Raw genomic sequence first — 12,393 nt, 5'->3', positions numbered from 1 at the left:
GTCGACTTGTTCTCTTTGTAAAGTAATAAAAAAAATGTAACTGGGGGTCCCCGCTTGTTATCTGCGGATCAACCTCTTCCCAGCTGAGTATCGGATCTCAATCTCCGACTACCCACACTATAGTATTTGAAAGTTTATATAAAAGTTATTCATAATAAACCCTGGTCCGAACGGTTGTCAGGGGGTGGTCCGCTTGTTAAGCTGTCAACCCTTCTCCAGACTGGCGGAGGCAAGTGCCCGGCCTGGTCAGAGGTATTTGAAGAAGAAGTTTTGTATTCTAAAATCTAATCAACAGAGGTTCCACATCAACTGCTGAGCTATAGTACTCCCCTTAATGCTGGGGGCCGCGTATCAAAGGTTTTGGTTCTTCTCCCAAAGCACTACAAGGCCGTCGCGAAGAGCGCACCTATCTGCTACGCGGGATATTCCTAACCAATAACCAAATCTCCTTCACCTTGGAGTCCGGGTGCCCAGTGGGACTTTTTTTTTTTTGCACAATGTGTGAGAGAGTAGAAAGAGCGAGTCCTAATGTTACAACCAAGAGTTAGTTACTCTGGCGCACACAAGAACACACTATAAAGAAGACGTTGAGGGAGTAGTTACCCCTTAGGCTGCAGAGAGTTTGTTGGTTAACAACAGGAGGACTGGCTGAGGAGTCTCCTGGATCTATTGGGGTATATATACTAATACAGAGTGTTTGTACTTATGTACTGTACAGTTGATAAAGTCAGTGGCTGATGATGTCATGGGGCCTAGCCCGCATGACTAGCTCCACTGTGTGAGAGAGTTGTATCTAAAATGAGAAGAAGGCAATGCGGCGCGAGAAAGGGAGTTTGAACAAAAAGGGGAAGTGCCGCGTGGCACCATGTGTGAAAGCTAAAGTGTACAAGGTTAAAGCAGAGAATGAAAAAGAAGGAAAGGTCCGAAAATTGTGTTATCGTAACAGCTAGGGAGAAATTGGCCAAAGTTCTCTAACATCAATTAACTTGGGAACATCTTACAATGTTCAATATGATGATGCAAGATTTAGTTATCACTGTAGGGAGGGGCAACAGTGTCCTTTCATTGCGACATTTTGAGCATCTGACATGAGCATGCAAAGACATACATAAGTCAAAAGTAAGATTTTCTACTTTGTACAATAACCCAGTAACTCCAGGATGCTGGATATGCACAAGTTGGCAACGAGAAATTGCAAGACAACACAAAATACTGTGTATAGGTTAGTCATTAGGAACAGACATTTCCACTATAACGCCATACATGTTTTGCGACTACTTCTAGGTCTAGCTGAACAAAGCCATGATTACTGGAGTTTTATAGATGCCCCAAATATGGTCAGGTTTTGGAGTTGCTGATAATGATGACTCGGATGTGGATAGACTGAGGCATGTACCAAATACAGCATGTAAACAGCAATGTATTGCAATATTAGTTGTGACTACAAAACCACACTGTTTTCTATGTTTCATTTGAAGTTGCAGATTGCCACAATTATGCCAGAGATTGGTGCAGCATGTTTCCACTGAAATCGTTTGGGTTTGATCTAGATAAGATAAGAGCTATACTAATGATTAGCTAGGTATTTGAAGGGGGGGAAAATAAGGGTCTCACCTCAGAACTCGTAGATGAGTCTGAGGTGCTACGTGGCAACCAGGCCAACTTATAAGTAAGACGGAACCAAAATTTTTACTGATGGGATATATTGGTGCACAGACCATCTTAACTTATACTCCTTCCTTTCTAGGCGCTTCATGACTGCTTGCCCTCACACCTTGATCCTCTACGTCTAACATCCACTATATTGTATTATGAAGCCTTACAGTCCAAGGTACAATTATTATTGGCATGTTACTCATTATAAGCCTTATAAGGTCATTGTATGACATTATGGAAAATTCCTCCATCTCCTGATGTGAAATCATGAGGAGGCTTGAGAAACCAACCTCTATGATGTATTGCATATATTCAAATACAAACACCATTATCATTATTTCATTTATTATAGACATTACACTCAATACATTTATCAGATATTTACATGGAAGATTTTTCTGTAACACATGATGACAGTTCTCAGTTCTGAACCATTTATCTGAACCAGAATTTACCATCCCTAATGAGGTGTGACAAAATCTCAAAGTAAGTAAAGAATCTGACTTCAGCATTGGCATAAACCAGTTTAACAATACTTGGCAGTGAACAATCTGAGTCATTTGCATAGTGTTTGCTGAATCCACTAGTCAAACACTGTGCCTTATTGTGAATATAAAGGATCTAATACTCTCTTCCTGTATGTCACCCTCACAGGCCACTACTTCCTTCAGGTTCCTCCCTCTCACCTAGGGTGGCAGATTGAAACCTGACAGTACTCAGTGCAGCCAACATGCTGAGACTAGTATCAATGTTATGCACATGTGCATCACTTTTACGAAGATTGAATAAGATACGTGATGCCAGCACACTGTGTACTACAATTTGTAATCTGAGTTCAAATGGAGAGTAAGTAGAAACTTAGAACATCATGATCTCACTTACGAGTCAAGCAGTAATGAGTACCCAAACTATGTACGTAGTCAGTACAGCTCCCTGCAAAATCTGACATGAATCTCACTGGAAAATTAACAAGCCCAATAACATTTGCAAATGACGTAGATGCTGTACAACAATTTTTGATGTCCAAAGTGAATGTGACATCACCAAAGCTATCACATCTCCAGTATGCGACGAATACTTCCAGGATGAAGAATGATAAATAGCGATGACTATCAGTCGTGATTTTGAAATCTACCAAGGAAAAACATAAATTTGTCAACCTATCGAAGAAAACAATGACAAAGGGGTTAAATCTGAGCCAAGCCGATATATGGGCCAGAGCGTGGTGGACTGGTCTGAACGTTAGGCATAGATGGCCGAATATTGGGCTGTGAGTCGGAACTGTTGCTGTATGTGACTGAGTTATGTGAATGAGTGGGGTACGTATTAGGATCATCCGTGTTCTGGATACAAGGGCTCAATCTGATGAAGCTGATTATAGCAAACAATGACACGTACGAAGAGTCTCGGTCGCTTATAATTGTTCTGCGCCGTGCCTTCGTAAATGCGTGGAGATATAGGCTGCCCCATCGATGAATAATCTATTGACGATTTCCCACATGGGCCGCGACTGGATTGTGCTTTTGCGCGACGGCGCATGAGATACACGGCAACTGCAGCTATGATTCCTATACCAGCTACACCACCAACACCACCTGCGATATCACCCGTCTCTGAGTGTGAGGAACTGGGAGCGTTGGTTGGGCCAGATGCCATCGATAAGGCAGATGCCGTCGATGAACCAGATGCCGTCGATGAACCAGAAGCCGTCGATGAACCAGAAGCCGTCGATGAACCAGAAGCCGTCGATGTGCCAGAAGCCGTCGATGAACCAGAAGCCGTCGATGTGCCAGATGCCGTCGATGAGCCCGATGCCGCCGATGCGCCAAGAGTGCCAGTCGTTGTGGACATCAATGGGTTAGAAGCATGAGTGGCAGCGGATGTCGCACTAGAGGACATTGTTGTAGGTCGTACTACAGTTGCCGATGATGCAGGGGCGACTGAAATGCACGTTATAAACTTTTAGCACACATAAATGTTAGGCCACTAACATAAATTTAACTGCGCTGCAGTAGCGTTGAAAGAGCCGCCCCCCTTTCCAAAGCAAAATCACTATTTGAAGGTTTTCATTAGAGGGAATAAAAGCTTACAACAGCGTTAATATCAAGATATGCCCATCCAGGAACGACAGTTTGCTGGGGTATGCGGTCTGGAAATCTAAGAGGACCATTAGTAAACTACTTACCCTCTGATGATTCTAGAATGATTCACTCTTGGTAGTAAGCCGTACTACAGTTTTCATTCCAGGTAGTCCAGCTAAGATGTTTATCAGTTTGGAATCATGGAATTCGCGAGTATCACTCACGGTATCCATGTTCGGTCCTGACAGCCTGCGCAAGCACTAAATAGCGAGTAAACAACAGAGTTGCACAGGCAGCTTTCAGGCGCCCCGTTGAATGAAACACCATAGTGTGTTCCGGGTGCTAAAGGGGTTACAGTATATACTATGATATTTGGTGCATATCAACTGAGTCAAGGTAGGAAATCAATCAGTGGTCTGACACAAACCTCCGGAGCACACTATCACCAAGACGCGACTTCGCAGGGGGTTTGACCCAATCCATTTTTTGCCTGTGGTAACATGAACAGATTTTGAAACTTGCATTCGTACACTTGCTTGGCAAAGATAGGTTGACATACCCAAAGCAGATCCACGCAAGTCACGTTTGAATTTTGAGCAATGATCCTTGGAAGGCCTAATAGCGTCGTTAAAACTACGAGCCAGGTCCCCAAAGATCTCTGATACATGGTGGGTGGTCTCAAAAGTGATTTTCTGAGCAGAATGTCGAGGAACGCTGAACGAAAGCCTGCTTTTTAACTCCATTCATAGCTCAACGCAAAAGTTGTTGTTTCGCAGATGGCCAGAAGTTGGTGGTATGAGAATCTACCAAAGATGTATCAATCAAGGGACCTGATAATATCATAACCATCGTCATAGCACAGCTTTGGGAAGGAGATGAAATGTGTTAAGTTCTCTTTTCACAATTGTGATGAAAGGGATACCTTTTGAATCGAGAAGGTAAATTATTATCCATTGTTCATCTTCGAAGAAGTTGATCGGGGACGTTGGGCGCCGGGCCTTTACGATAATGCAGTTTTGTTCAAGTTTACACACTTCATGCTAGAGTTATACCTCCCTGTGCACCTGATGGTATATCAGTTTCCGGGCATTATCAACTTACATAGAAGATATCATACCTGCTCCCCGATACTCGTCGGCAAGATAGGGAGGTCAGAAGTAGGATTCGAAGCGTTAGTACGATACTTAACACTGGTCGGGACACTCGTATGTAGGCGTGCCCATCACCGAAGCTATTTTCAACGAATTCAAAAAAATATCTGTCGCAAAGGGGTTTCATAGGTTGTACCGAGGTTGATGCTGATGCTGCAAATCTGCGGACTGGATTCGCCGGAATCGCTGCAACATGGGGGTGCTAAGTTGAAACAAGTGATGAGCTAATAAAGACTTGTTTTCAGACATTTAGTTCCAGATAAGAAAGCCATACTGTGGACCAAGATAATAGTGACTGAAACTTCTGATGCTACACAAGGATCAAACTTAAGAAGCGCCGGTATATGATCCATGCGGTGGGAAAATCACATCAGTAACCATACAGTTGGCTAGAATACAGGCTGTGGATCAGAATCATCGATTATATAGGACGTCGAAGGATTACGTGAAACAGGGAATGTGTTAGGGTCATCCGGATTCTAGAAAGAACACTAAACTTTAGCATCCGGACTGATATACTACACATAGATACCCAAATAGAGGGTACCTTAAGAGGCTCGATGGTGGTTGTCCTGCGATATGCCACTGAAACGATGTTGAGTATAGCCAGCCTGACAGGTAGAGAGTCAAGGGATGATTTTTCATGTAGATCACTGTCGCTATGACATCTCGAACACCGGCGCACAAACAACTCCTGTAGCTAAAATTACCGGGCCAATTACGCCGCCGACTACAGCGCCAACAATAGCGCCGATCTTCGAATGTGAGGAACTGGGAATGCTAGTCCGTGTGGGCATCATGCACGAGGTCGAGGGATTAGGGATTAGGAGTGCGAGTTGATATGGACGTCGCATTAGAGGTCGAGAATACTGCACTAGCTATCATGGATGCCATATAATAAGGGGCCAACTGAAATGGAGACTGATGAGCATATAGCACAAGCTATAAGATGTGAGACCACCGACACAAATCTTACTGTGTTGCAGTAGCATCGACATCAAAAGAGCCACCCTTGCAAAAGTCAGCAGATCAAGCTTATGATTCAGAGAGTTAAGACTATTCACAGCAGCATTTGCATCGAGAAACGCCCATGCAGGGACAGTAGTTACTTTGGGTATCGGCATCACGAAAACGGTTGAACTCTGGTACTTCCTGGTGGCGATTGGCAAACATCACCATACAGATACCCATATGAGATAGGGTTGAGAATGAGTCGGCAGAACTTGGCAGGCTCAGCGGCAGGTTGCTTGGTACCGCCCAAGCGTGTATTTTTTGGAGATATGGTATGGACTGGTATGGACTAATATGTATGTATGGGAGTAGCCAGGTTGTCTGGTATGAGAACATTGAATAATATGGCTTGGATGGGGCTCGAGACTGAGTCTGCCATTGAGTCGACGATGTAGTACGTGACTCGGACATGAAGCAAAGCTAAAATCACATATATCGTTTATTAACGGTAAAAAGACGTCAATACATACTCCCTCTCATCTTACAGCCGCATCAAACAATGTCTGACGGAGCAGCTATGGCTTAGGTGAAGATATCCACTCTGGGCACGAAGACTGGGTCGAATTTTCTGACGAAGCACGCAACTTCATGCAAATATTGATGACCATTGATGCATTGATTGTCAAATGGCTCGAATTGCGAAGAGACGTCAGCAATATCACCACCATCACCACTCATCTGTGCGCTACAAGGATGACACCTCCAATCCACTACTACTCACCAGTGATCCAGTGCATATGGCTGTGTGACAGAGAAGGAGTTTTCGGATGGGTGAGAGAAACTGTTCATATTCACATAGTTCGTTGATTCATAATCTAATAATGAGGTGACAAAACCGGATAAACCCGGTCTCTGCCAAAGCAGCCATTGTTCTCCATGGAGCATAGCCACCACCCCATGGAGTAACCATTGTTCTCCTAGGAGCACAATTGTACTCCTAGGAGTCATTATACTGTAGCGATTAGCACCTCCGACTATAAGTAGTAAGGGGTTTAGTATAGGAATACCTCAGTCGTTTCTATAGCCTCTCGGGCGGCGGCTGAGGTATGTTACATTACATTTATTAGAGATCACCTTAAACTAACATCAATTGTAGTTTCACATAGGTAAATAATAAAGTCGTTTCTATAGCCTCTCGGGCAGCGGCTGAGTTTCACTTAGTTTTATTACATGGTTCAGCACAAGTTTCATTGGAGGGAAAAAATCGCGAAGAAGTTTGTCCATCTGCAAAGCAAGGAAGTAAATGACATCCCCGGACAACAAGGGATGGGTCAAGGAACCCAAATGCCCCTTCATTATCACTTGAAATATATTTGAGTTTTGGGAGACGAGCTGCTTTGAAGTTGGTATCATGTCCTTTTACAATTTCAAACCAGTGAACCCATAAAACCTGAATTTGCTGAACAGATAAATTTGTCGACAATAGACCTGTGTGAAGAAGCTGAAGGTGGAATATGCCTAGCACATGGGCATACCAGAAAGGATGACTTCTTGATGCGGTACTGCAAGATAATACCATTACATTACCACCCATTCGCGAATTGATAATGTCCTGGCCACGGCGAACATCATAGGCTGTGTAGTTGACGTGGAGAATACTGGATGGATACAGTTTGTTCTCGAGAATCTTGATTGTGCAACTGTCGGCCTCATTAAAATGATAGCTATCAGGGCTAAACTGTAGGCTGAGTAGTCGATTTAGTAAATGATCCTTTAGCTTTGGTAAGGGATTCTGCGTGATATTACTCAAAGCCTGTTTACTGGAGTAAAATATATGGACTGTTATGATAACACAATTTTTGGACCTTTCCTTTCATTTTCAATCTCCGCCTTAACCTTGTACTTTAGCTTTCACACAGGGTGCCACGCGGCACTTCCCCTTTTGTTCAAACTCCTCTTTCTCGCGCCACATTGCCTTTCTTCTTATTTTTAGATACAACTCTCTCACGCAGTGGAGCTGGTCATGCGGTATAGACCCCATGACATCATCAGCCACTGTCTTTATCAACTGTACAGTACATAAGTACAAACACTTGACAAATTATGACATTTGTTTATAGTATGAGAAAACATGCATTGGCCAGGGCTTGAACCTGGGACTCCAGCTTTCATGGTCTGGTGCTTTACCAACTAAGCTACCAAGGCGTACTTGGAAAGCATACTGATTGGTTGCATGCCCAGAAGGTCCAGAATCACTGTACACGGGTGCGGATCCCATTGTGTTGTGATAACACTCTGTATTAGTATATATACCCCAATAGATCCAGGAGACTCCTCAGCAAGTCCTCCTGTTGTTAACCAACAAACTCTCTGCAGCCTAAGGGGTAACCACTCCCCATTCACTACCTTTATAGTGTGTCCCTATGTGCGCCAGAGTAACTAACTCTTGGTTTTTACATGGACTTACCACAAATGCAGGATCATCACTAGGGAATAAATGGGACCAGGAGAAGATATTGAGAGAAATAGTTCTTGACTTTGCAATGTGGTGATGCATTTCTGGTAAGATCTTGTTATAAGAGACTGTATCATTTTCACAGTGTTCAGCCTGATGGGGGTGACTTCTGATAATATCAGGATTTTGAGCGTGGTTATTGTGGAAGTGAGTTGTATTACGCTCATGTTGCATCATCTGTGCAATAGGATTTTTCTTGTTTGTGCGTTTGTAGGTACATTTTACGTTTTGGTGGGCCAACTCTCCCTGCCAGTGTGTAAGAAAAGTGTTTAAATATCATCACCAACAAAGGCTAAAGACTGAAAGTACTTACAATTTGTGTAGTATAGGAATCTGTTGTGCCAAAGAGCTGAATTGTCCTAAAGTAGTCACCTAAAGCATGGATTATATATGTAGACAGGTTGAACCTCTTTATGCGCAATGTCTGTGGTTCATTTGAGCGCTCAGCACCACCACCACTCCACTGGCGTGAGATTGATTCAAGGCACCATCATGCTTTGCCCGATGCATATGTGCAGACACTTCTTGTGGTAGTTCTTTTGTTTGGAAGGCTGCAGCAGGTATGTCCTGAAATCTTTGTAGCTTTTTCCCTACATTGATGGTGGAATTGTGTAGTTCTTCTAATGTTGACTCCATGTGCATCCGGAGTTTGGCTAATGCATGCCAGTCAGCAAGATGAAACAATAGTATTGTTATGTTCCGACTATAGGGTGGTGGTAAGAGTCCTTTGAAGACTGGAATAGTGCACTGTATTATGGATGTGTAATCACCTCTCTGTAAATCTATGGCAAATATAGGTGGTACATACCTGTAGTGACAAAACCGGATAAACCCGGTCTCTGCCAAAGCAGCCATTGTTCTCCATGGAGCATAGCCACCACTCCATGAGGTCACCATTGTTCTCCTAGGAGCACAATTGTACTCCTAGGAGTCATTATACTGTAGCAAGTAGCACCTCCGACTATAAGTAGTAGGGGGCTTAGTATAGAAATGTAAGGACCATTTTATTATTTTCTTATCTTCGCTATGTCTTGGTTCTTGAACGCTTTTCCCGTTACACCTCTGGCTCTAGGGCTAGAGGTATCATTTGCCATTTTACTTCTCATAGCCCTCACAGGCTTTCTTAACCATCGCTACCATTTTATATCACAGATCAGAGACTGGGTATCGCTCCCAGCCAGCCAGCACACTGGGTAGGGACTGGTAGTAGGCATCTCGCCAACCAGCTCCAAGCCCCAGTAAAGCCTGGATACACTAATAAACGCCTTGATCAGGATCGTACCTTATCATGAGGATACGATTCCTGAACACGCGTAACAAACCTCTATTATTAGTACAAATCTCTCACCGCTGATTAATCAAGTTAAAAGTTGTACAATAGTTGTTCTCCCTTTTTCTTATTGGCCAATTGATTCCTCAGACCACTTTTTGTATATTCTCCTTTCGGTCTGAGGAACGAACAGTTCACTATATAAAGCCTTACCTATTCATGTATGGCTCCTTAGTTTTCTATTACTGAATTTACCCGCTTTACTCCTCAATGAAAACCTTCGAAGCTTACCTCTCAAAGTCCTCTACTCGCTATATTTACTAGCGTCTGTTGACCTCAAGCTCATCGGACCCCTTACTCCCTGCAAGTGCAGAAGGAGACAGGTTTTGTTTTTGTTATAGTTTATCGTTGCCTCACAAGAAATACCTCAGTCATTTCTATAGCCTCTTGGGCAGCGGCTAAGGTGTGTTACATTACATTTATTAGAGATCACCTTAAACTAACATCAATTGTAGTTTCACATAGGTAAATAATAAAGTCATTTCTATAGCCTCTTGGGCAGCGGCTGAGTTTCACATAGTTTTATTAGGTTATGAGCCCTGGTGCGCAAAAGCTACGCAGGAAATAATTCTTATTTGAAACGGCAACCTCGGAACCATGACCACAGCACGCGATACATCCACATGTCCAGTTCTCACTGGACCCAACAATTTTCAGATATGGAAACTCCGGATCATCTCAAAGCTACGTCAGGAAAAAGTTCTCCGGGTTGTTACTGGAGAGGAGCTTAAGCCCTCACCAGGAAAACCTACCTCCTAGGAGAATCCTGAGATCACCTGGATACTTAAGGATGAGAAGGCACATGGAATCATCCAGGACCACATCTCTGATGCCCTCCTAATGAGGACTGGAGACCTCACCAGCTCCAAGGAGTTATTTGATAAACTTGTCTCACTCCATCAAACGTCCAACATTGCCTTGGCCTTCTATTCATTCCAGCAACTCACCAAATTGTCCTGGGATGGGACATCACTTATCCAGGACCACATTGCAAAAATCCGGACAATTGATTCACACCTCTCCGGAATGAAACTAGGAGTTGATACCAAACTCATGGCTTTTGCTCTTCTCCAATCTCTCCCATGCACTCCTGAATGGCAAATATTTCAGTCATCAGTAATCAACACGGTTGAAGAAAATAAACTTACCTTTGATGCAGTTGAGATCCGGATCACTGCAGAAGTTGCACGACAGTCAGGGAAGGCCCCTGGAGGTTCCAAAACAGCACTCAAATCCGAGGAGAAATGGTGTAACTTCCACAAAGCCAAATCACACAACACCTTGGAGTGTCAAACACTTCAGTCAGCTGGAAAAGGTCAAAGGAAGAAGGGAAAGGAAAGACACAAGGATAAAGGAAAAGAGAAGGAAAAGGCAAATACAGCGGAGCAATCATCTGGATCTGACTCCGAGGAGGAACAGAGTCATATTGCATTGGAACATGTACATATTTCCAAGCCCCTTGCTAAACGCATTCAAGCTTACCTTGTGTTGGAACCCGATAAGTCCAAAACAACAATTATTATTGACTCCGGAGCAACATCCCACATGGTCCCTCACCGCTCCTGGTTTGAGCCAGGAACATACCATGTTTTGCATCCTCCGAGGACAATCAGTTTTGGGGATGAATCCTCTGTAAATGCCATTGGCATTGGAACAGTAATCCTACAAGCAACTGTTGGCAAAAAGGACTACAATATTGCACTGTCAAATGCCTTACTTGTGCCAAACTTCACTTTAGCACTTGTCTCTGTCCACAAATTGTCCAAAACGGGGTTATCAACACTTTTTCCAGCAGGGTCAAATGCTTGTGAAGTTCGGAAATTGGAGGAACTTATCCTCACTGCGTTACACAAGCGAGGACTTTATTACATCCAAGCAAAACCTGAAATCAACCCAGAGTCAGCTTTTGCAGCAGTAGATGTAAATTTATTGCACAGGAGAATGAGACACATCGGAATGGACCGCTTGCAATGAATGGTTACAAAAAGACAGCTCCAGGATATAGACACCCTTACCGGAACCCCGGAGTTTTGTGAACCTTGTGCTTTAGGAAAGATGAAGAAATTACCTTTCAAGTTCACTGGAGGAAACCGAGCCAAGCACCCCATACAAATTGTGCACACAGATGTTGGAGGACCAATCAAACCAACTTCCAGGGAGGGTTTCCGGTACTGGATTATAATTGTAGATGATTTCTCCAAATTTCCATGGATATATTTCCTAAAACATAAAAGTGAAGCACTGGAACGATACAAGCAATGGAAAGAAGATGTTTAAACATTCTTCCGGACTTATTTGGGAGAAGAAAACTTCACTCCACTATACACAGAATTTCTCCGGATTGATGGGGGAGGAGAATATACTGGCAATGCATTCAAAAATCAACTCTGAGGAGATGGTGTCATTCAAGAAACTACAGCTGCGGATACTCCGGAACAAAATGGCATTGCAGAACTCATGAATCAGACATTGGCTACATTAGCAACCACTATGCTCCATGATTCCAAGCTCCCAAAGTCATTTTGGGTAGATGCCATGCAAACAGCTGCATATATCACAGCACGCAGCCCAGCATCAGGACTCCATGGAAAGACCCCATATGAAATACTGTTTAAAAGGAGAGTTGATCAAACTTTGTTTCGCCCTTTTGGATGCCAAGCATATGCCTTGATTCCGAAAGACAAAAGGCAAGGGAAGTTTTACTCCAAG

At 43.4% G+C, this 12,393-nt stretch overlaps 2 protein-coding genes across 2 annotated transcripts; one reads left to right on the top strand and one right to left on the bottom strand.

Annotated features, from left to right (window-relative positions):
• Positions 1-2,256: 2,256 nt before the first annotated feature.
• Positions 2,257-3,315, bottom strand: SERLADRAFT_453859 (uncharacterized protein; the record flags this gene model as incomplete). The annotated part of the gene is made up of 4 exons (XM_007324060.1): positions 2,257-2,485; positions 2,539-2,564; positions 2,615-2,998; positions 3,054-3,315. 3 exons carry the CDS (start codon positions 2,990-2,992, stop codon positions 2,305-2,307), a joined length of 585 nt encoding a protein of 194 aa, XP_007324122.1.
• Positions 3,316-11,920: 8,605 nt separating this feature from the next.
• On the top strand, positions 11,921-12,145 carry SERLADRAFT_402954 (uncharacterized protein; the record flags this gene model as incomplete). Its single annotated transcript, XM_007324059.1, has 1 exon — positions 11,921-12,145. A coding segment is annotated over one exon (225 nt), but the record flags the coding sequence as incomplete, so codon positions are not given.
• Between the last annotated feature and the right edge of the window lie 248 nt (positions 12,146-12,393).

The sequence above is a fragment of the Serpula lacrymans genome, assembly GCF_000218685.1.
Source record: "Serpula lacrymans var. lacrymans S7.9 unplaced genomic scaffold SERLAscaffold_18, whole genome shotgun sequence".
NCBI classification, from domain to species: Eukaryota; Fungi; Basidiomycota; class Agaricomycetes; order Boletales; family Serpulaceae; genus Serpula; species Serpula lacrymans.
The sequence above is the reverse complement of the archived record's forward strand: the minus strand, read 5'-3'. Positions and strand labels throughout refer to the sequence as shown.